At 43.1% G+C, this 24,633-nt stretch overlaps 1 protein-coding gene across 5 annotated transcripts; it reads left to right on the forward strand.

The window, feature by feature from the left end:
• Window positions 1-24,426, forward strand: WDR86 (WD repeat domain 86). Of its 5 annotated transcripts, none has more exons than XM_054191515.1 (7): window positions 1-286; window positions 1,239-1,550; window positions 4,327-4,468; window positions 6,009-6,441; window positions 15,695-15,830; window positions 20,758-20,861; window positions 22,831-24,426. In XM_054191515.1, exons 2-7 carry the CDS (start codon window positions 1,388-1,390, stop codon window positions 23,047-23,049), a joined length of 1,197 nt encoding a protein of 398 aa, XP_054047490.1. In that variant the 5' UTR covers window positions 1-286; window positions 1,239-1,387; the 3' UTR covers window positions 23,050-24,426. The 5 variants fall into 5 exon arrangements, with proteins under 5 accessions (XP_054047490.1, XP_054047492.1, XP_054047489.1 ...); XM_054191517.1 differs by lacking the exon at window positions 1-286 and adding an exon at window positions 388-527; XM_054191514.1 differs by lacking the exon at window positions 1-286 and adding an exon at window positions 619-758.
• The last annotated feature ends 207 nt before the right edge of the window (window positions 24,427-24,633 follow it).

Below are 24,633 nucleotides of genomic sequence, written 5' to 3' on the forward strand. Positions count from 1 at the left end.
GAACCAGCCTGAGAAGCCGGGGAAGAAACGCGGCTTCCCGCCGCGGGGCCGGTGCCCCCGGGGGGTGCCCTGAGGCGGCGGGGCCGGCGGGCGGCCTGAGGGGGCGAAACGTGCGGCTGGAAGCGCTGCCTCCCCCCGAGGAGAAGCCCGGGGACTCCGCTGAGGGGGTGGTGAGAGCGTTGTCGGGTTGTTTTGGTCGCAGCGCGGTTATTAAAGGGTGCCCAGCCGGGAAAGACCCTCCGGCCCCTCAACTCTTCCCCCCTCAGCGCCGGGTGACTGAAAGGAGGTAAGGGGCGGCTTCAGCCCTGGGGAGGCGGGGGGTGGGGGAATGCCTCTTTTCCCCTGAAAAGGGGGTTTGCTGCCGGGGGAGGCCGTCCCGGAGAGGCAGAGCCGCCGGGCACCTCCTGGGAGGACGAGGCGGGGAGCGGTAGCCCCAAGGAAGCAGCGCGGGCGGGGGGAGGGAGCGGCTGCCCGCCCCGGGGAGAGGGGCTGCCGCGCTTGGAAGCGGCTCTGCCATGGAGGGGGAGGTAACGGAGGGAGGGCTGGCGCTGGGGGTGGGGAACCGCCCCGAGGTGGCCTGAGGGGGGCACGGCGGGGGCGGAGGGGAGCCCTTCCCGCCTCCCCGCAGGGCGGCGGCGGGGGGGATCCCACGTTCGGCCCGGCGCCGGCTCCGGCCCCTCCGGCGGGAGGAGGTTCCCCCTCCCCGGAGGGTGAGTGCGGGATCGTTCCGCCGGAGACGAGCCCGGGGCCGTGTCCGAGTAAGTGTCGAGGGCGGAGATGCCGGGGGGGCCGTGTGGGGGGGATGGCGGCAGCCGGGGGCCACTGAGGTGATCCCGCGGCGGCCGGGAGAGGGGGCAGGCGGCCCTCGGGGCGGTGGGGGCCGCCTGAGGCCGGGATTCCCTCGCTCGGAGGCGTCGCCTCCTCAGCGTGCCCCAAGTCAGCCTTGAAATTGCTTGAAAAGAATCGGTGTGCCGGCAGCTTCAGAGCAGGGCACCAGGTAGCGGTTCCGCCGCCATCCAGGCTGGGTCCCCTCCGAGGGGCTGGACGTACCTCTGTGCCCATGGAGGAGGCGCACCAGTGGGGTTGAAGGGCCAACTTACAACGGTGGGGCTTCGGTTCCTGCGGAGAAAGGGGCACTCAATGGCTTCAGCACACCCTGACTGGGAAAGTGATGTATCCACGGGGGAGATAAAGTGATTTGACGTGCCCTCCTCTTCCTCCTTTTTGTCCCTCTGCAGCTGTCCGGACCACCCCGATGATTTTTCGGAGTTGAGGTAATGGCTGAGGTTGGTCGGTGGGAGTCGGCTGGAGGCCCAGAGCACAGTCTGCGGGTTGCGCAGTGCCCATGATCTGACCCGCAGCCTCTGCCTTGTCTGGGACCGGCGGGATGGGGAACAGTGGCTCAGCAGTGAAGGTCTGTACAGATCACCAAGGAGGCATCAACTGGCTGAGCCTGAGCCCGGACGGGCAGCGCCTGCTCACGGGTAGCGAGGATGGCACTGCGCGGCTCTGGAGCACTGCCGACAGCCAGTGCCATGGCCACTTCCAAGGTACAGTAGCTCCTTTTCGCCTAGTTTTTGAGCCATGGCACAGGCCACACATCATTTTCTGGTCTCTTTCAGTCCCCGAAGTCTGCTGGGCAGCCAAAATAATGCTTATTTTGTTTTGTGTTTTTTTTGAGTATTGGTTACAGTAATGTTAAGCAGAAGCTGTTCCACCCAGAGCAGGTTACCAGTGCTACTGAATGCATGGATCCTTTTATCTCAGGCTGTGGAACTTAGCAGTTGTTTAACTTATGTCTCGTTCTGGAAGTCCTCTGTTTTACACCCTGATGAAATCTGGACTTTTTGTTTTTCTCTTTCTCTCTCTCTCTTTTCTTTTTTTTTTTTTTTATTTTTCCTTTTAATCATTTCATTTTTCAGACAATTTTTATTTAGAACCTCTTGACCCAGAAGTCTGGAAAGAAACCTTACTAAATAGGCTAATTTTTTCTCCACATTTGACGCACAGAAATGTTAATTGCTAGGCTTTCTCATTGTAAATTGTTTTTGCATTTTAAACAAAATTTATTACCCTTAGACTAGCATCTCAATAATTAAAAGGCAAAGAAAAACTCTGTAGGAAGTACAGTCATGCAGGAGTCAGATGTGGACTAAAGATATTTGTATTGTCACTCACTTATGTTCTTTTTTTCTCAATACAGAAAAAAATGCTCTTAAATTTAGAATTTCTAATCCCTTTTTCTTCCAAAGAAGAAATTACATTGCTGTGATTTTTTTTTTTTTTGTAGATGTTTGTTTGCTTGCTTGCTTGTTTTTAGCTATGGAGTATTGTCTTTTTTCCCCACATCCTGCCATGGTTCTAACTCCTGGAAAACTCACTGCCTTTGCTTTGGGCTTAGAAATCCCTGTAAACAACCAATTAGCTTTTAACTAGAAAGAGAAATACGTTGGATGATGTTCAGAATCTGGCCTATGTACTCCTAGTGTTTGGGGTGAACCCTAAAGAAGGCTGTCTAGATAGTTTGTGAACAGTCAGTCGAGTCAGATAACTGTATTTTATATTTACGTACACACAGAGTTCTTGTGTAAATTTGTATCATTCAAGCTATAATTGCTGATAAACCTGTATCTATAACACAGCTTCAAGCTTCCACGGCGGCATAACCAACAGACTTTTGTGTAGGCTGCTTTTGACTACACCAGCACCAGACCTTGTCTGCCCCAGGGGGTTTTGGCATCCTTTGTGTGGCTTGAGTGTTATTGATGGTTAAAATCTAACTGACAGACTTTGGCGCAGTAACCAAGATCTTTTTTGGTCTTCCCAGAGCAGAATTACATGAGAAAAATGCTGCTGGTTGAAACCTGTCCCATTTAAGCTGCTTTGCAAAAATTTTACATGAAAATGTGAGGATGGGTATAGTTTTTGCCTGTAGCCCTGCTGATCTGTTTAATTTTTGACATCTGGTGAATTTGCTTAAGAGGAAACAAGATGCATGTTTATAACGTGGATTCTGGTTCGCTTTTGAACTACAACAAGGCTTTTGAACTACAGGAGCTGTAGTAAAATCTGTTTCTTGCAGTCAGTGAAACAAAGTGTTTTACTAGGCAGTCTGCTTTCCCTCAGTTTTTTTTACCATCTCTTTATTCTACAACATGATTCCGTTTTTCTAATATCTTTGTCCATCTCTCTCTCTTTAATTGTGTTTGTCCTTCTTATATTTTTTTCTTTTCCCCTCAAAGAATAGTGTTATTTAAATCACAGTACGGCCCACGAGCTTCAACTAATGTCTGTGACTCTTTTGTAGTAGTTACTTAAGAGGAAACAGTTCTGATCTTGAAAGCTTACAGTCTAAATAATTAAAACAAAAGAGTGCAAGATAAAACTATCCCAACAATTAGATAGTTGACAACAATTTCACACAAGAGATCTTGGAAAAATCTGGGACTTGAATCCTAAGGTGATTTTTAAATGCGGTGGATTTAACAATACAATAGAAAAATGACACATCTTGCTAAGCAACAACAAAATCTTAAGGTCGTAATGTTGACTCCTTTTTGCTAGTATTACCCTGTTTTTCAGCATGAAATTTTTAGAGTAGCGGTTGTGTCTATTTTTATTGTTATCTGTAGAATCTCAACATACTCTGAATAGTGAATAAATAATTGTTCTCTTATTCTTTCTTTCTGTGTCATTTCCTTAAAGACATGCTGATATTTTGAAAATTGTGGGATTTATTTATGTTATTAGTCATAATGGGAAAAGTATTGGTTGACCTGTTACCCAGATAGGTGTTTTTGTTTGTGTTTCATTCTGCTTGGACAATGAAACTAAACTTGCTGATGAGTTTCATGTCGTTTCGTTTTCTCATAGTTTCGTGCTTTAATTTAGGGCTGGTTTTGTCCTGACAATCAATGGGCTGGGTCAAAATGCAGCCTCTTTTTTCTGACTTCAGAAGAAGGAAGCAAAAGCATTTCTTTATTAAAAAATAAGCCAGTTTTTTACTGGTTTTAAACTTCATTAGTCTGAGATTTATTATACTGATACTAATTTAGCTCATGTTTTTATAATACTGTTCAGTCTGCTCGATTGGTAGAACTGTACTGTTTTCCACTTAATTTGTGTATCAATGGAGTTTTCTGCTGTTAATTAAAAATGTTATGTTTTATACAGATCCTTAAATGCGAAGAACGTGGTGGTGCATTTAAAACTAGAGCTTCGGTCCACTTGTTTGTTGTATTTTTCTTTTAGTTAAGGTAAAGAGCTCAAGTAGTCTGTCCTGCTTGCATGCACAGTGATTTAATTTATTTCCTTTGTTATTCCTAGGACATGAAAGTTACATCACCTTTTGCCACTTGGAAAATGAGGCTGCCTTCACATGTAGCGCAGATCATACCATTCGAAAGTGGGATGTGATGACAGGTCAGTGCCTGGCCATTTACCGAGGACACACATCAATTGTGAACAGGTTGGTTCCGTGGAGTTCTTCCCTTGTGTTCCTGTAATCTATTATTGTATATATTGTCATTTTCCTGCAGTTCTCTGTTACTACATTAATAAAATGGGTTGTGTAAACCTTTGAGTTCATGCTACACATGTTCTGTGCTGTAATGATTAGTTTTCCTAGCAACAGTGCTGACACATCCATAGGCAGCAGATAGGAGAGAAATGAAAGGCACACAGCAGGGGAGTTGAATCCAGGGCTAGGAATGAAATTCCAGAAGAAATTATTCAATTGATAACAGATGCTTCTGATAAATAGATTTAAAAACATCACGTCAAGCCTTTGTGTCAGTAAGAGGGATAAAGTCAGGACTTTTTCTGGAATTACTATTCCTGTTTGTGCAAATGAAGTTTAATATTAAACTGATTATGCGTGACTGATTGGCCCGTCAATTTAAAATGCCTCTTTAATAGTTGGGCTGGATTTAATTAATGATAAAGAGAACAGTCAAACACTGGTATCCTTTTCTTACTTTTTTTTTTGGTGGGTGGGTTTTTTTATTCCTTACTAAACTCAAAACACATATGATGTGTAGCTAGATTCTGTAAATAGTTACAAAGGCTGGCTCTGTCTGTATTTTGGCACTGGCCTGATTTTTGCTTGAATCAGTAAATGGGAAATGTGTTCCCTATTCATATGACTTTATTGCCAGTTTGAAAGGTTCCAGAGGGCCAAACTCAGCTGACAAAGACGACAGGTTATGATGTTCCCCATCTCTGGTTTGTAAATACAAACTGTAGAGATTTTTCTGTTGTTATATGTTTGTGCAGCTACTAGTTATTATTTTGGAGGCCCAGTAAGTTGAATTCTTGAGCTGTAATCTCTGATTCGCTCTTCAGTTATGTAGTAAGTGGGGTGCTTTTGCTCTATGTCTTATGAGATCCTGGGCTAAGAGAAATTAGGTGTGTATTTTCTTGCCCTGCACACTCTCTATTTGATGATGGAAAGATGATTATCTTTGCATACTGCCAGTTACAGTTCAGGTTCCTGGATTTTTGGTTTTTAATTGTATTTTAATTCCAAGATATTTTCACAGGTCGGTTTATAGATAATTATTTGTAAAGAAATACTGATAAATAATTATCAAAAATGAGTTCCTTAAAAAAAAAAACCACCACAAACTCTTAGTTAGCACATGTAAGTTATGAAAAGTACATAATAATGCTGCTGGAAAAGATTTTAGAAAAACACAAATGCCCAAAGTTACAATGCTATAGTGCTAAAATGTCTGCATTGATATTCCTGAATAAGAGGTCTCAATCCTAAAAGCAGAAACAGGGAAGTGTTTGCTGTTTGTGGATTTTTTATTTTTTTATTTAAAAAAAACCCAACAAAAAAGTTGATAAACAATGTCTCTTAGACAGGGATGCTGAATCAGGGTTCTATACGTTGTGTTCATGCTACTGTTTCTAACTTCAGTGTACTTGGCATTGAAATTGTGACCAAAAAATAGTTAAGTAAAAATAATGATACTGTTCATATATGCAAACTTTATTTTTTGCAGGATCCTGGTTGCCAAAGACTATCTCTTTAGTGGCTCCTATGACAGGACGGCCCGTTGTTGGAGTGTGGACAAGGAGAAACAAATCCAGGAATTCCGAGGCCATCGGAACTGTGTCCTGACTCTAGCTCACTATTCCTCCAGGGATGTTCTTGAAGAAGAGGAGGAGGAAGAGGAAGAGGAGGAGAAAGTGAGCAGAGACCTCCTAGTGACAGGTAGCACAGACTGCACTGTTAAGGTCTGGTGGGTGTCCAGTGGGCGCTGTTACCAGACTCTGCTGGGACACACTGGGGCTGTCTTATGCCTTATACTTGACGCACCAAACAGGGAGCTGTTTTCTGGCAGCACAGATTATACCATTCGAACGTGGAATATTGTCACTGGTGAGCAGCTGAAAGTGTTCAAAGAGCATCAAGGATCAGTAATTTGCCTAGAGGTAAGAACAGAGGTTTCTTCAAGAGCCGTTCAAAGGGGGTATCCATATCCTAACTCATGTGGGTCTGCACTGTCTTTTCATTCATAAAGAAGCTCTTCTGAGACAGGTTATAAATGGTAAGCTTAAGCATTCATCTAATAACAAAATAATAGTGCTCTGTGGTCTTGAGTGCTCTAAAACCGTTTCTGGTATTCTGTTGGCTTCTAGTGGCTATTCTGGTCTAGCTTCTAGCTCAGTTATCTATTTAAATCCTCTTAGGTCTTGAAACAGATGAGCAGCATGGCTGGAAGGACTGTTCTTCTGAGTAGAATTGCGTACATAGGATCACCAGACTTGGAAGAAAAATAACTTGAGCTGTTGATTGTGCAAGTAAACAGAGAGAGGGTCAGATATCTGGTTTACTCTGCTTTTTAAGTTACCTTAACAAGAAATAAATCGCCATAACCAAAACACCACCAAAACCCAACTCAAAATTGTGGGGCAAAAGATAATAGGAAAGCATAAAGCTGAAAAAAATCCTGCTTTAAAACCCCCACAGACATAATTAGAAAAAAGAAAGGGAGAAAGAGATGGCCAAGATGAGAGAATGGGCAAGGGAAAGAAAAGAGAAGTAGAGCATGGGGGAGGGAAATCAGGAAATGATGAAGGGGGTGTGTGGGGGGGAAATTAATGTGACCTGAAGGACTATATTGTGGTTTTCTATTCGCAGTATTTTTCTGGTGAATGCTGCCAGGTTTGTTAATGTTGCAGAGGAGAGAACGAGGTTAGGCAGATGAAGGCAAAGGGGAACTATTGCACAAGTACTTGTCCTGTACACTCCATTGTCCACCAGAAAATGCTAATGGTACATTTAAAGAAGGTAGATGATGGTCTGTAACTTAGCTTCAGGTCAGCTAACCTTAAATGTTTTTAAATGTGTGTGTCTGACTGAAGTTAATGACAATAGTTTTTCTCACTACCTTCCGTGTTTGTCATCCTTAAGTGCTTTTCCTTTACAAAGGCTGCAGTATGTATTTTTAATAGATGTTTGATAAATAAATGTTGCCTTTGTTTCTAAAGAAGGTAGTCACTGCTGACGCTAGCAGACTAAAAACCCGGTAGTACTGAAGGAATTCTATTTTCCTTCAGTTTTAGAGAGGAAGAAAAACCACACAAAATCATGTTGCCCTGCAGTAATGTTTGTCTTGCTCGGGTAAATTCTCAGTGTTAAAGCTTGTTTTTATGATATTGTGGTAATGTATTTTGAGAATGCTTAAGTAAATCTGTTGCTGTTCTTAGTGTCACGCTATGTTTTGCTGTTTAATTGTAACCCTTCTCCAAGGCACAGATTGGCAACAGCAGAGCTTGCTTTAATTTAATTGGGTTCTTGCTAAAACTGTTACACAAAACTGGCTTGACCCTCTCCCAGAAGCCTGGGAAATTCAATTACACTCTTTGAATGCTCAAGAATGAGCAATGCTTCTCCGCTTGTGAGCACAGAGTTAAACAATGGTTTTAAACAAACAGAACTTCTTGTAGGGGAGAAGAAAAGCAAAACCAATACATCTATTTGGAAAACCTGAACAATTCAAAGTACACAAGACTACTGCTGCCAAGACTTGGCTGGCAACGGTCCTGGCCAAATCCTCTTCTAGCTGTGAGTAACTGGTAGCCTCTCATTTCTCTCATCCCCAGTTATGTCTGAGGCTAGAAGAGTCCAGCTGAGGTACATACTGTCCCCACAGAGAGCATTTAGTACCTAGGCCTCTCAAACTTATCCCAGCTTAAGCAGTCGCTATACTGCTGTTGAATAGCTTTAGGCTGTCGATCTTTCCTAATTCCTCCCTCTTCCTTACTAGGTTCAACACTAGCCCTTCTGTTCCACTTGGCTGCCTCTCAGCACAGCCCACATGGTATTTTCATTCTTTTAGGAAGGGGTCAATCACCAGAATCCATACAAAGATGTTACAACAGAAGAGAAACTTCCTGAATAGAGGTGTTTGGTTTTGGGTTTTTTTTTATATTTTTGTTTTCTTGTCAAAAAGCTCTTAGAGCCTTTTTTGCCTGGGGCTTCTAAGTGACAGTGTTGCAATCTGTGGCAGGGAGTTGGGATAGTATTTTTTTCAAACCATGGGTCAGGACGGACTTGGAGGTAGTTGTGGGTTGCTCACAGTAGCCAGCAGACAGTTTTAATTGTTGAGAATAGTTAATTTTCTTCAGGGCAGAAGCAAGCTCTAATTACACCAGATTTTCACTCCCCTGTCCTGGAGGAGCTGAGTTGGTAACAGCAATTAAATGTAGTTACCTGTTCCCTGGGTGGTGTAATGCTTGTGTGAGAATAAAGGGAAAAAATAAAGACTTATTTTCATTTTATTTATTCAAGTAAAGATCCCTAAGGGAGGGTGACCTTTCAAAAAGTTTGAGAAATGCTTAGTGTGATCTCTCATCCTGGACACAGATCAGGAAAAATTTGGATATTGAGACCATATTTTTCCCAACTTTAAAAAGTACTGCTATTAACGGGAATGCCCCAGGATGTTCTAAACGGCTGCAAATTAGGTCTCGACTGTTCCAGTTGTCTCCCATTACTTTCCAGTAAATACTAATAGAGTTGCTGTAGCAGTGAATGGAAATTCCTGGAGCTTCTTGAAGGAGCGTTTCTGGGTAGATATCCATAAAGCACACCCACGTTTTCCACCTTGCTTCCTGCAGTGCTGGCGTGTGAAAAGCTACAGGTGATGCCACAGGCATGTTCAGATTTTGAATATTCCTCAGTTGCTCTGAGATATTTTAGGTGTTGTTGCCAGCTAGCATAAGTTAGAGCAGCCTGAAAGCAACTCTTAATTTAGTATGGCAGAACGGAAAACACTGGTGAGCGTTTAGCTTTCCCTTTTCCACCATCCTTGGTGGTCCTGGGCAGTGGAGTGAAGAGGGTGAGCTGCTCAGATATTCCCTGGGGCTTGCCCTGCTGTCTCGGCATCAGTCTGTTGAAGGTGATTTACCAGCTGAACTGACTGCATGTGCTTTACTGTCAAAGTAGTTCTGCTGCAGGTACCAGCTTATTCTAATGCCACTCTTCGTGTCCTTCCACTGTCTAAATTAGACTGACAAAAGTTTTGCCCCGAGACTTTATCTGCAGTGGGAATTGTGTCATGGTAGGTGCTTTGGCAGCCTTGACTACTTCACTCTCATAGTCAGGCAAGGTAACTAGCAGTGGAGCAGCCAGAACTCTTCACTCTTTCTCCTGCAGTGCATTGATAGCTTGGCAGGCAAGGGACAGCAGCTGTTTTGAGTGCTCCCTCTTCATATAGGAGCCAGTGATGAGATTTTATAGGAAGTGATGGGGAAAGGCAGGGGTGGGCTGAGTATAGTTACGCAGCTCATGCGAGTTCTTCCACTTAAAACTTTCAAGCCTGGCTAAAGCCCAGTATTTGCAATTAATAATCAAACATGCATTTTCATTAATGTGACTGCCTGCGAGAGGCTGAATAACCCTGACTTAAATATTTACTTGCGTGGTTTTTTTCTAAATGTCTCCAAAGTAGCTTTGCAGACTGTTCACAAGGATTGCTTTGTCCTTTGCTGATTGTTCTGCCTCTGAGTATTTATCAAAATTGTGCTGCCAAAAGCTGGCAGAGAGAAATGCTCCAGCTTGGAATTTAGCTTGGATCCTATAGCAAACATTCTTCCAAGAAAACTCCATTCTTGCAAAAGGAGTTTTAAATGAACATGAGTGGGCAAGGACTTGCTTCTTGTTTTCCTGCAAAAGATCCTTTGTTTGGAGCATTCCCTTTAGTTGCCTTTTAAATCTGAGTAGAAGAAAAGAATGCTTTGAACAAAGCCATTGCCTCAGCTCTGTTTATATGCTTACTGTTGTGATCATGGGGACAGATTTTTTTTTCTTGTCACACCAATTAAATTAAGTGCACATATTTTTTGTAATTTGTGTTTGTATTTGTTGCATAATTCATCAGAGGATGAAGATGTGAATTAGAGGAATATGAACAACACCTGTAGAAAAGAAACATGTTTCTAGGACCATTACTTTGCACTGCAGTAAAGAAGTTGAAAAATGTTCTCTAACAGCCAGACCAGAGAGCTCATTCTAGATGGATTCTCAGGAAAAAAAACAATTTCTTGCCCACAGGGAGTTTGTTAGCATGTTAAAATGAATGTGGTTTGAATGGGATCCTGAAAGTCTAACTCGGCTGAAGGCTTACATAGTTGTAACTTGAGATTGGTCCAAGTTGGTGATTTTTAACTTAGAAGTGGCTGTGAACAGAAGACCCAGCTGGCAGATTGTAGGAATACTGAGCCCCATGTGAAGGGTAAGACGGCAACGGGAAATGTGGTTCCTGATGTGAACTCATCATGAATTTCCTGGGAGCCAGGCTGAGTGCAGTGACCTTCAGGAAAAAATGTATGTCCAAATCTGCTTGCAGAGCCAATAGCCTTTCCTTGGATGAGGGTTAAATTGTTTTTTATAGCAAAGGTTAATTGGGAGAGCAAAATCCACTCCTATAAGGTTGAAATACCTGCTGAACAGCTCTTTTGCAGATATTTTTGGCATTCATACAGGTGGAAATTTTCTTAAGCTGCTACATATATTCAGTTCAGCCAAGCTTGTGGAGCGATAGGGTTGTGACTGTCTTGAGACACCAACCCTAGATGTGAGTTTGTTTTTATTGTGTTTTTTTTGTTTTTTTTTTTGTTTTTAATTCAAACTGTAGTGTGTCTAGGCGCTACAGCCAAGGTCAGGGTTGCATAAAGCTGTCATCTTTTAATAGGGAAAGCTGTAACTACTCCAGTGTTTTCAACCTGTATTTTGCTATTGCTGTTACTTTGCTACTCACAAGCAAAGTCTGAACTTTTTCATGGAATGGTACATCTATGGTACTTTGGCCTGAGGATTAAGACATTGCTCCGTTCATGTGTCTCAGTGTTTCATTTCATTTTTAATTCTTTTGAAGCTACTTGGGTTTGAAATGTCCACTCAGCTCGTTAGTGTCTGAGCTGCAAATTTGTTCTGTGTTGTCTGCTCTGCTACAGGTGTCCTTGCCTTGCCATGCTTTTTCTTGTCAGGAGCTTTGTTGGGCAGTTAGCCGAAGTGAAGAAAGAGTTCAAAAGCCAGCCAAGGAAAATACAGCTCTGAAAATATCACCGCTTCTCCAGGCATTTGCAGATTAGAATATGTAACTGTTTCTACTGATCATTTTTAAACCAAGAGTTGACAGACTTGGGTATATCTGGAAAAATCTATTGAGTGAAATTTTACATTTTTCCTTCTAAATCATAAGAAAATTAGATTCTTTAATAAGAATAGGACTGGGACCTAGGGAATTGGGTATGGCTTTGAAGACTTTAGGCTAGAAAAGCCCAGTAGTTATGGACCTGGGGACCTAACCCACAAGTATTTGCTGAAAATAACTGTGCCTGGATGCCCATATGTAAAAATGGGTGCCAGTCTTGGCTGTGGGGAGGCTTAGCTCCCACCGAAGCTGCAGCTTGATCTCACGTTGTGGTGAAGAAGTCAGTATACTTTGTCCAGCTCCTGAGAGGGGACTGGTATGCTGAGCCGAACATGTCAGTGGGGATATTTAACCCAAGGAACAGCACCTGTGGACACGTTCATTCAGGAATATGACAAGGAGGAGGGCAATGTACTATTTTGCCCAGTAGTCTAACAACTGGTGGATCTGGGTTAAATGGCCTCTGTGGGTCAGGAGATTGGAACCCATTCGGAGAGTCCCATAACTGCTGGACAGGAGAAGCCAAGCTGGTGTAAGGAGGTTAGCAAGAGTCCTAGAGGGAGAGCCAGCAGAAGGTGACCTAACTGGAAATCAGTGCTTTAGGCACCTGGCTGGAAGTCAGCAGGGGAACTGTGTTACATTCCTCTTTCTTGGGCTGTTTAGATAGTTTTCAATACGGTCATGACTTAAGGAAAAGGATTACAGGAGCCAAGGATCCGTACTGCTGGCTGACCCTAGGACCTCCACTGCTTCCACAGCAAAGGTGGCTTGTGCCCAGCCAGCATGAGGGCGTTTGCACAGTGTGTCCAACCTAGCTGAGTTAGAGCCAAGGCTGCTGTGTCTGCACTGGGGGATAGCCACACCTTTTGAATGCAAACTCTGAAAGAAGGCTCTTGAGTAAAAATACCACTTTGGCGTGGGTCAGGTTGGATCGGTGCCTCTGTCTTGCACTTCTCAGACAGAATCCCATCTGTTTTCATATCCTCTCTTGACCAGTTTCAGGGATGCTGTGCACTGTTGCTTCCTGTGTGTTGCAGAAAGGGACGATTGCAGCCTGGATCAGCCTCCCAAATCGGGGCTGCACTCTGGCATTTAGGCAGTCAAAAGTTAGGATGCTATAAATTTCAAGTCCTTTCTTGGACGGACTTCGGTTGCATTATATCATGGTTTCCCATCTGTGAAGTAGGGAAAGTATTTATTTTATATTACATAGAGTGTGGGGCCTGCTTATAAGGTGCTTTGGCTAGGGGAACAGTGTGTGATGATTATGATTATTTTGATTAAATATAGATATCTGAAGTGTTGTACCTTAGTCTGGAGTTGTAAACTAGACCTGTCTTTAGTCAAGTGAAGAAGGGAGTCATCTCACCGAAACTGGTGTAGATGGCTACAACTGAGAAGTCCGTCCTTGTCAGGGGGAAGAAAATGAGTTTTAAGATGTGATCTGCTTCAGGATGAGATGAATCGTGCCCTAGACTGCAGTGACTGTAAGGAGACTTATCTTAGCTGTAGATATCTGCATCAATTAAATGAGATGATGCCTGATCACTAAAGGTAGATCTGATTTGCAGCTTCAGCCTGAGCTGATGGCTCTTGATGGCTTTCTCCACTAACAGCTATTTTGTGCTCTGTGTTTTAAAAATGCCATGGAAATGAGAGGCTGTGTGACAGTCAGAGCCTGCACAGGGTTTTGCTGTTGGCTGTGCTGCAGGCTTAGTCTGTGACATCTGATAGACTGTTTAACCTGTTAGTATTTCTGTTTCCATGCATGGCTGAGAATCCTTTGCTACTGTGCTCACCTGCTTAAACTGGTGAGGGGGAGGAAGGTGCCTAAAAGTCTATCATGCAGCATCCTGGGTAGCACAGAGGCCTTGAATTTACTGAAGGTGGTTGGTGCGTCAGCCAGCTTTCCAGATCTCTGACTGGGCATTGGAAGCTTTTATGGCTCTTATGATCCTGGTGCCTTAAATTACCTGTGTAAACCCACACCATTTAACACATTTTTATATCTAGAAAATTAGTAAATGTAGGCAAGTTGCAGCTTTTCTGTTTCACTTCAGCATTTATACACCCACCTAAATGTAGAAATGAAGCAGCGTAAGGTAATGTACCATTAAGGCAGAGTGGCCCTATGTGCAGGAGTCTGTAACTTAGTGTTTTCTCTTGTTCAGTGGGTGGGTTGATGCTGCTACCGAGATGTCTGAAAAAGAAATGCAATGACTTGGCCAAGAGCCGTGCAGCAGGATCTCAGCTCAAAGCAGCCTCTTCCATTTCGCAGGTGCAATGTGACAGTGCTCTTCATGCCTTTTCATGTTGGGCCTGGAAATTAAAAGTCACATTAACTGTATAGCTCTCAGTTTTTGTTAGTGCTGCTGGTCATTCCTTCACTTTCCTCATTGAGGTGTAGTTTTAATGCCATTGCTGAAACAGCTTAAAAGTAATAGGATGTGACATTTCAAAGTACTGCTGGCTTTTAATAGTGGTATGTGTTTAGCTATGAAAACTGTCCCGTGGGCCAAGTTCCGCTGGTAGGAAGCGTGGCATGCACTGCTCCAACTGGGCTGGTGGGACCTGCAGCCAGTGATCATCTTCGTCTGCCTGCGTTACAGTTCTTACATGTGTTAGCATCGTCTCGTCACTGTAGTGCTTTATATCTTAGAAACCTTTTGTTTCATGTTCTTGTAGCACAGCGCAAATGTTCTTTTGTGCAGAGCTCACTGCAGTTGGTTTCCTGGAGATACCTGAGAAGTGTAAAGGGTTAGTGCTCTGCTGGTCGCTTGAGCCTTCTGATCTGTGTGTTTAGAGAGGAAGCACAGTATTATTAGTCCTTATGCTAATTTTGTTTCTTTGTGGGGGGTCAGGGTTCTCCCTCCTGTCTCTCCATCCTTTTGATACAGAGATTACTGCAAGCCTATGAAAGCAAACTTGGATGTTCAGGCGAACTGAAGCCTGTGGATTGCTGTGAGAGCGTACGATGACTGGCTGCCTTCATTACACTGACTTCAGATGGCAGGTCTTGGGCCAGTGCTCTGCTTGGAGCATTATGCCATCAGAGCTGTACGTAATGATGGCTGTTAAAAGCTTTCGTTTGACGCATATAGAATGCAAGGCTTTTCTTTGCTCTGTGGAGGGTTTCCTTGCTGAGCTGCCAGGCCTTGCATAGTTTGTTTCTGTGTACTGGCTAGTTTTATAGTCTTGCACAGGCCAGTTATATTCTCTCTGTCTCAGTTTCCCATTTGCAATCCTTCCCTTCGCCATTCTCTGTTGTATCTGTGTGGAATAAAACCAACCTCCACCACCTGTGAGTTCACACAGTGTGCAGGATAACTAGCGTAACGAGGCACTGTTCTTTGGGATTTATAGGCAGAGTTGCTCTAACACACAGCAGAAGACACTCTGGTTGAAGATGTTTAGAAACCTGTGTAAGGATAGTTAATTATTTGATAACACAGTCTAAAAAGACTTGTGGAAATGCAGATACAAAACAGTTTCAAGGAAGAGTTAGCGTTTCCAAATATTGACCTTGTGCAGAGTGAACATATTAAGCCCTGGTTTATGTTGCATAGGATTTTATTTTTAATTTACTCTTTTGTTACTCGAAATTGTTCTGAAGGTTTTTTGTAATTAAAATTTACAATCTGATGAGAGTTCTTGTCAAATATGCTTTTCAGAAACTACACTGCAGGGTCTTTTTTGAGGCTGTATTAATGTAACTAATTATGGAAGTAGGGTTAGCATTGTTGAGCTCTCTAAAATCCTGCCTGCTTGCACCAGCAGATGGGCTAAGTTTTTCATCTTCTGAAATGTGGGAGCTGTTTTTAAGGCCCAGAGGTCAATGGGAGAGGTGATCATGACGAATACAAGGTTGGTTTTGCTCACCATCCCTCTGTTTCAAGGTGTAGCTGTTGCTCTTTGTAACAGGCTGTTGAGTTGGAAACCGTGACTTTGTATGAGTCACTTCAGTGCAGTTCTCTCATGAATGTGCCTGAGAGACTATTGCTGATGTTTTTTTCTCTTCCCTTCAGCTAGTGAATCGGCATTTGTATTCAGGAAGCGCGGACAGGACAGTGAAGTGCTGGTTAGTAGACACTGGGGAGCGAATCCAAACGTACAAGGCTCACAAACACAGCGTTAGCACTTTGAAATACCACGCTGGGATCTGTAAGTTGCCTTTCCTATGTTCAGCAATCCCTTGCCTCCTTTTTGATGTTTGATCAAAGATTGTTAATAGACAATACTATAATTTTGAAGGCTTGCAAAATTGTCGCTTCTCTCAACTCCAGCATGTTTATGTTCAGTATCAAACTTCACTGCGCTACTCCATGTGGGAAGCTTAGATCTTCCCTACATTTTCCACCTCCCTCTTCTGGCAAATGCAGAGGCAGTTCCTTTATTTCTGTTACCAAGGGAAGTGGCTTAAATCCTGAGCTGTCTGTGGGTTGTTTGTATAGTCATGGTTTAACCTTGCTAGTCTGATGTCTGTCAGTCTGCTTCTGCTGCATACTCGGGGACAGCAAGTGCTGCTGCTGGATATGCAGCCCTGTGCCGGCCTCTGCTGCCTTGTAGGTACTGTGTAATGGAGCGTCCTAGAGCAGAATCACATCTCAGACGCTCACTGCTGCTTCCTAACAGTTAGGCTTCCTGTTCACACTCTGACCATCTCCTAGACTAGACTCATTTTCCACAAGTTTTCCCTTTATCTGTCCTCTTTCTTGTATTTGTTCCCCAGACAACCTTTCTGCAGTAGCTAAGCGTTGCTTGCCTTACTAGCGCTTGGGACTCAGTTCCCCTACTTTCAATACTCCTGTTAATATCTTTATGGTACTGTCTGTTGTTGATGTATCTGTATATTTTGACTGTGAAACCTCCCTTTTTTAAATCACTCTCTTGTCTGGTTTTCCTTCTGCACGTCATCTGTGCGTTTCTGGGTTTAGGTTACAAGACCGTGTCTCTCTTTTTATCAGCCTGAACCTCTCTATGTGTCATCCTGGTCTTATTCTGCCACTGATGTTAGACGTGGTGTGCCTTAATTTGCTTCCTAAAAAAGTACTTCTCTCCTTCAGGGTAACCGGGATGGCAATGCCTGTCTTAAGATAATCTAGAAATTTGCAGTGCTTTTCTGATTTTGATTTCTATGCTTCAGCTATGAAACAAACAGGTAACACCAAATGAATGGTTGCTGGTTGGGCCTTGATATCTCTTTTGGCAGAGAAATGGTGAGAAATGGCTGACAAATGCAAGATGGCACACATTAGAAGAGAGTCCTACCTGCACAGGCAGATTACAGTTTAATGGCAGTTGTCTAGCACCATGCTAGACGTGGCTGACTGACTACGTTTATAACCCAGTAACTGAATTGATTTGTTAATTATGTTTCGAAATTTAACGTGTAACCAAGCCCATAGGTAGATTTTAATTTTAATTGGGAAGCCTTTTTTTGGTTTTCTTTTCAGGATTAGGCCTACAGCACTACTTTTCTCCATTAAAATATTTAATCATAATTTATGGTTAACTTCAGCTCTCCTCACCTATACTGCAGAAATAACCCACTGTCCTCTACCTGCAGGTTATAATTTCTGCTTATTTCAGCTTTTGCAGTTCATTTAGAAAGCTGAAATGGAAGGGGAAAGGGTCTGAGCTTACACTGCACCCTGAAGTTGTTACTGCTCAAAGATGGAGGCAGGTAGGGCAGGGGAAATGAACCAGAAATTTTAATTGAGGATGAACACTGGCAAACAAAACACTGATTATTTTTTTGTGCGTATGTGTGTTTTCCCCCTTTTAATTATAAAGATACAAACCAAAACATTGAATTCATCAAGACTGCCCAAAGGCTACCCAAAGGATGACTGTGCTAAGCTCATGTTGGCCTGATGCAGTGAGGAATCTTCGTGTCTGGGTGGGACATGGAGAGACTGTCTCTCCCTCATTAATGAGACCTCCAGAGCTGCATTTTTTCAGTGTTGATCCTGCTTTTCTTGCAACCGGTGTAGACTTGACCAGACTCTCTAAAACAATCATAAAGAAAACTTAAAGTTTTGTTATTTGATGCCACCCCCATCAGCTCTGCATTTTTCTCTCTTTCCCCCTCATCCTGCCACCTTGTCCCTGCCGTACACATACATTATTTTTCCATAACACTCCTTTTTTTTTTTTTTTCTTAAAATGCAGGCAATATTTCTGCATTTAGTCAGACCTGTGAAGAACATCCTGATAGTGTGATGGAAGTGTTCACAGAGTTATTTAAGATCTTGTTTTAAATCAAACGCAAAAATACTAGAAGTGTCACACAGGGAGAATCGAATTGCTCCACTTGAAGGGTAGAAAAAATTTAACGGGGAAATATTAGGGACTTGTTTGAATAGAATTTAGACACATTTTAATTCTTGAAAGATGAAATTTCCCCTTAAAAATTAATTTATATACTATGATTGCTTGCATTATTGTAACACATTGATCGTGTATTTGCACAGTATCTAATAGTGTTTTTTTTCAATTAGAATTACAAAGACATGTTTACTGGATACCAAATGTTGGAGCTAGTGTAGCTTAAAATTCTAGCCGTTCACCTGGGACAGATCAGCATTGTGTGTTCATTCTCTGTCTGTTAATAATGTGGAGAAAATACTTCAATATAAATGAAGCTTGTTATGGTTTGTTGCATTTGCACCAGCACAGGAACATGGAAGTAATCTTGTCTGAGAAGTGGTAACTTTCTGCTAGAAGATCTTCAGTCTCTTGCTTGCTATCTGATCCGTACCCAAAGGCTCGTTGCCCCAAAGAGTTTACAGTCTAAATAAGAAAACATAATAGAAGAATGAGAGGAAAAATACACATGTGTTTCCAAAATGGCTTTGTAGTGTACAGGGAGTCCAGACACATCTGAGATCTAAACTTTAAATCATCAGAATGTGTTTCTGGTGGTGTTCCTCAGTCTACTTGTGTAATTAGTAGCATGGGGAATATTAAAGCTGGTTCTCAGTCTAATTTACTTAATGATATTATGTTGGTTATTTCTCTCCTACAATATGTGCGTAGTCATTTAAAATTTAATGCCGTTTATATATTTTCATGTTGCAAAAACTCCAAGGGAACATTTAAAGCCTGTTCTCCCTCCCAAGGGTCTATGAAATTTAAGTAAAAAATAAAATTGAATTGTTGATTTATTTTTTTGTTTGTTTGTTTCACAGGTGCTATGTAAGTGCATAGGTTTAAGTGTTAAATCTGGGTTAGATCAGCAGCTCTCCTTTGAGACACAGAGGTGCAAAGAGACTTCCTAAATCTAGAGTGACAGTTCAAAAGACATAAAGGATGTCTGTCAAAAGCAAAATCATGACAGCGATATTGCTAAAGTAAACTGACAGCTGCATAGTGAAAACAGCTCTTAATTGGTTCCTACTCTCTGCCTGTGTGTAATAGTATTAAGTGATTTCCATTCACTGGAAAAAAAATAATGTACCTTGTTCCCTGCTTTACATCGTTACTACTCATTTGCAGAATGGGACGCAATGCTTTTTCATGATTTTGTTGGTAATTGAATTTATAGTGGCCCATATAAAATGACATTGATTTTTCTGCATCCGGATGTTTCTTGAAGGTGTACCCAGCCTCCTGCTGTTTAATTTGAAGTTGAATAGCTGATGGCAGTAGGTAGCCTGTTCTCTCGTCTGTTGTTGTGTAGTCCTGAATTTACTGCTGTGGTAATTTCTTCACCTCCCTTTAGGAATCCAGTGCCTGAATTCTCCCAAACAATAAGGTATCTATTGTATTCAGGCACTTTAGTTTTGTAAAAATCTTCCCATGGTGGTGGCTTTTGCAAAGACATGAAATGCAGGGACCGGTGAATATATTGCTTTTTGCAGTTCTAAAATATTTATCTCTAGATAAACTTGAGGAGTTTGGGTTAAGTGAAGGAAAGTGAGTGTTTACGAAGACAGTTTGTAACCCTTAAAGCACACAACTATGCTCCTTTTGTGCATATTACTAGGTATAAAATCTAAATATTCAACACTGCCTTACAGTTTCTGGATGCAGAACTTCTGGGGTTCTGATGTGAAGATCCGAAGTGTTGAGGAATTGTTCTTTGAACGTGTTAAGATACCCTAAGGAAACCTTATGAACAGTGAAAATCTCTGGTCATGCTGAGTTTACTTTAAAAAAAAAAAACAAACAAAAAACCCCAACCAAACATCCCTCCCAGCCCCACTCTTGTAGCACAGGTACAACAGACCACGTAGAATACAAGAGTTAAAGCCAAAACCCTCCAACAGTTCAGTGCCGTACTGAAAGACAGATTATAGCCTGGGTGTTGAATCACTTAAAGGCTCTACTGCTTGCAAAGATCCTAAGCTACAGGATTTAGCTGAAGAAATCCACCACACCGAAAGAATTTATAAAGCTGCTTTGTAAAGCTGCCTACACATGCCACTCACCTCTGAGGACAGAAGGTTTAACTGCGGTATTTCAACAGAGACGGCCCCACCTACTGATAGTAAGCTTTTATAGAAAAAGGGGGGGAAAAAACACGGCATGTTTTAATGAAGCTAAGGGCAAATTCCTGTCATTAGTATGGGTAGCGCAGGTCCTGTGGTTTGCAGCTTCCCTGTACAGACGCTTTCGCTGCGTGATGCTGCAGCAGAAGTGATGAAGGTACTGTAGTACTGAGTGGAAACCCGGAAATAGCTATGGTAAAACAAATGGAAGGCTTAGTGGAAATCCTTAAAACCAGACTTGAGATAAATTGCCTGCTTAGAACTATTGAGGCATGTTTAGGCAAGGAAGTACACGTAGAAGAGAAGAGCAAAAATAGATGTTTGAAGTGTGTGTGGAGTGAAGTGCTAGTGTACGCAGGAACTTCAGGCTTAAGACAGTTCAGCATCTAGAAAAATACAAATGAAAACAAGCATGCTGGGGTCAGGGAAATGTAAATGATCTGAACCTGCTAAAACTGAGAAGAGAATCAAGCCTAAAAATGATACACCATGCTCCTTTGTGAACTAGTTATAGGTACATTTTTGAACTCGCATGAACTGACCTTACGTGGCTGCTGACATCTGGCCCTGCGCTGTGTTGTGTGGTTGCGTTGCAGTGTTCACAGGAAGCGGTGATGCCTGCGCAAGAGCTTTCAATTCCAAGAGTGGTGTCCTGCAGAAGATCTTCCGAGGACACAAGTTCATCATCAACTGCATCCAGGTCAGGAAGGGGTTTCTTTGCTGGGATTTCTTGCTTCTGATTGCTCCCTCATTTGTTTTGTGGGAATTGCTGTGGCTAGCTGTTCTGTGTGTCTTGGGTTGGACGTTGTTCTAGGGTAAGATGAAAAGTAACAGGCTTGAATTTTCCTTTTGTAATTTTAGACAAACTCGGTAATAAGGATAAATAAAACCACAGAATGAGACCCCAGAGACAGTTCTACGCCTGTGATTGGAGGTTTTTCAGGTCAGGTCAGACAAGCAACCATAAGAAATGAAGCAAATGTAACTGATCCTGTGCAGGGGCAGGGAATGGACTTCGGGACTTCCGTTACTCTGATGATAAGTGTTTGCAGTGCTCTAGGCGGAAAAGAAGTTTCTGCCTTATCCGAGCAGAATAATATATAGCATTATACCCCTAACCCACCGGGGGTGGCATCCCTCAACAATCTCACAGCTGCTTGCCATTTTTTCTGATCCTAGTGAAGAGCTAGTGGTGCTGCCCTGTATGTAAACGTTTATAGCACCATCAGGATCTATTTTTCTGAAGGTGTAAAGATGACAAAGAAGCTCTGTATTCATGTCTGACCCACATCCTACCAGACAAATGGAAGAGTCTCTGACACTGGCTTAAAAATTTTCTAAAAGTTAATTAAGTCCCTGAAAAGTTGCTTGCATGTTGTCTAGGTTAAAAGGGGAAGAATTCCTAATCCCTGGTGTCAATGCAAAGACCAGGATCATGCAAGGAATCCTGGGGGGAAGGTTTGAATCCTTGGATGCTTTTTGTATTTAAGAATCTGCGTCTTCCTGCATCAGGATCTCAGTAAAAGCTGTATGCAGGATAAGGATTTTGATTAAGAACGTGAGACACTGTAGGTATTTCTGGCAGAACAGTTGAAAGAAAAAAGAGCGGAGATAGATAAAACTATTGGAGTTGATCCCAAGTGTACGGAGTTGTAAATGTGGTTGTCTTTTGTATATTTTTCTGAACTGGCAAGTGTCTAGTTGGTCTTCAACCGTGAACTCTTGGTATTGAGCAATTGGTTATGTGACAGACGGTCACCTGGATGTATTTGGGTGATAATTGATATAATCACTCTGGGCAGCCCTAAGTATTGACAAGATCAAAGCTTGGCTTTGTATTTTTTTTGTAATTTCATTTCCAAGGACACAGGGCAAAAAATCCTGGGAGGGCAGAGGACTGAAGTGGTGACATGAATATGATTTTAGGTATATTAATGAGGGATGGGGTAGCTGTGGTTCTGTGGTGCTTCACGCCGCTGTAAGCCAGACTGCCGGGGGACGCTCGCTATCACGGCCCGTCTCTGGAGACTGCGAGCGCCGGTGGTGGACAGACTGGCGCGGGAAGAGGAGGATGATCAGGACTGAGGGCTGTCTTCTAGGGCAGGGGGACAACGGTTGGAAACATTACCAACAGCAGCAAATGTTTCATGAAGGAAATGAAACTACAGGAGGGAATCAAGCTTAAATTAGGGCAGGTTTGGAAGAAAACAAATTTTGAAGGAGGAATCGTACCTATAACTTACTGCAAAGGAAGAAGTGAGAAGGAAAGCATTCCTGAACACCCCCCCACCACCCACTGATGCTGATTTTGGTGCCTCCTTAAGCTTCATCTTCAAAACCAACCGTCTGAAAACAGCACAGAAATTCCCAGCTACAGCCTACTCTGACATTGAGTTTCGTTCCCCATTGCTTTTCTAGTGGGTTTAGGTTATAAATAACTCTTGCTGTTTATATTTTATGGCTCTGTGAAGTGGCTGAGAAATGAGTTCTGACTTGGTAATGTCTCATCCCACTTCAGCAGCTTTTGTGATAATTTATACCGGCTCTTGCAGTGAGCTATCAGGCCTTAAGTGTTAGGATCAAGCTGTGTTCGCTCTGATGTTTGACAGTTGGATTGTGCCGATTCCGAGCTGTACGGTTTGGAATTAAGTGTGACCCTGTTGTTCCAGATCCACAATGAGTTGCTCTACACAGCTTCCCACGACGGCACGCTAAGGATTTGGGACATCCGGGGAATATGCAAGAGAAACAAGCGGCGTTTGAAGAAGGAGAGGTCTGCCCAGGGCAGGAGCTCTCAGAAGGGAAGTCTGTCTCGTCTCTTCAACAATAAAGTCGGCTGTATGGTACAGCAAGAAAATGGGGAACACGAGACCGTTGAATTAATGTGACCATCCAGAACAGACTTTCCATCAGTGACCAAAGCTGAACCTTTTGTTTTCTGCACCACTGTGTCCATGTAAACCAGAACTTGGAAAGAGATGGGAAATGGCTTTGCTTGAACCTCTTTTTCAGGAGCCGGGATTCTCTGTGACTGTCAGATGGACTCAAGTCAGATCTTGTCCGTGCAGATGACGCTCAGCTGAGCGGTGCTGGGGTCAGGAGGGACTGCAGCGTGCTTCAGGTGATGTACCTCTCTGTGTGTAATTAAGAACTTACAACTGCTTATTTTCATTTCCCGCTGGCACAGAGGCATTGCACCCTCCTGCCTGTCTAGTACCCAACGAGAAATGTTTTCTGCTGTTGCCTGCTCACGTGCCCCGTGTGGCTGAATGTAGAAATGAAAGGCGCCCTGCAGTACGTACGACTACGAATTCAGTTTTCACAGCTGACCTTCGAGTCAGGTTTTTTTTTTTTTTTTTGCTCATGAGCCCAACTAATGCAGGATGGTACGGCTCAGCAGAAGGAGTTTAAAGCAGACTGGACACTTCTCTGGGAAGTTGGGAGTAGTAGGACAGAAATTTAATTATTTTTTTTTTAAACAAAACATAAGCTAGAGAACAATCTAAACCTCAGACCTTTTGTACCAAGGTCAGCTTTTGGCCAAGGCACAGCAGTTGTCCTCCTCCCAATGGCCTAGCGGGTTCTTTTTTTACCTTTTACGATCTCACACTTCAGCAAAGGAAGCAGCAAGGGCTTCGCATGCCTTTTGTCTCCACACTGCCAGGGCTGTGTGCCTCCAGCCACCCGCTTACCCCCAGGCACGGTTCCCCACATGGGAGGCTCCCACGGGGCTCCTCTGAAGGGCCTGGTCTCAGCGCAGCAGGAGTCAGAAGCTGTTCCCTGGGCACCACGTCTACGGTGGCGACTGCACCACGTCTCTGGGCAACCTGGCCCATGGCTTGACTGTCCTCACGGGGAAAGGCTTTCCTTATATCCACTGGGAATGTCAAATTGCATTTTTTTTTTCAGGGGAGAGGAGAGCAAAATGGGAAGATTTATCGGGTGCTCTAGATTTGTTCTCTTTCCTCCTTAGGAGGCTGCGTCTGCCCTTGGTTTGCGAGGTCGGTAGTTGCATGGGATAAGCAGTGAAACTCCAGAGAAGTTCTCCTGGTCTTTTTCCAGGTTCATCCCCCTCTGATAACCACTGAGCCATGAATAAACAAGGGTTCTTATATTTTTCTATTTGCAGATATAACTCTTTGTAGAACCAGTATGAAACTATCTAACCACATGTTTTTATTTTTATGGCTTTATTTATTCTGTACTGCAGCAAGACAAAAATGCTGTAATCCTTTTTTTAGAATGGACTAATAAACATGTGGCATCTACAGACAAGTGACTGGCGAGGTTGTATTTTCTTCTCATTTAGAAGGGATGTGGCTGGCTGGGGATGCACAGCGGTTAAGAATGGATGGAATATGGAAAAAAGTTACATACTTTTGGAAACATTTCTTGCCTTTCCCTCAGGGCTGGGGCTGGAGTGGGGCATGCTGTGGAGCTGTCCTGCCTCCCACCGGGCACCTGCCTCCCAG

This window comes from Rissa tridactyla, chromosome 2, assembly GCF_028500815.1.
Source record: "Rissa tridactyla isolate bRisTri1 chromosome 2, bRisTri1.patW.cur.20221130, whole genome shotgun sequence".
Lineage (NCBI taxonomy): Eukaryota > Metazoa > Chordata > Aves > Charadriiformes > Laridae > Rissa > Rissa tridactyla.

Coding starts and splice junctions, on each gene's coding strand:
- WDR86 (XM_054191515.1), top strand. CDS start 1,388: ATGGGGAACAGTGGCTCAGCAGTGAAGGTCTGTACAGATCACCAAGGA. Junction 4,469..6,008: donor CACACATCAATTGTGAACAG/GTTGGTTCCGTG, acceptor TATTTTTTGCAG/GATCCTGGTTGCCAAAGACT. Junction 6,442..15,694: donor GATCAGTAATTTGCCTAGAG/GTAAGAACAGAG, acceptor TCTTCCCTTCAG/CTAGTGAATCGGCATTTGTA.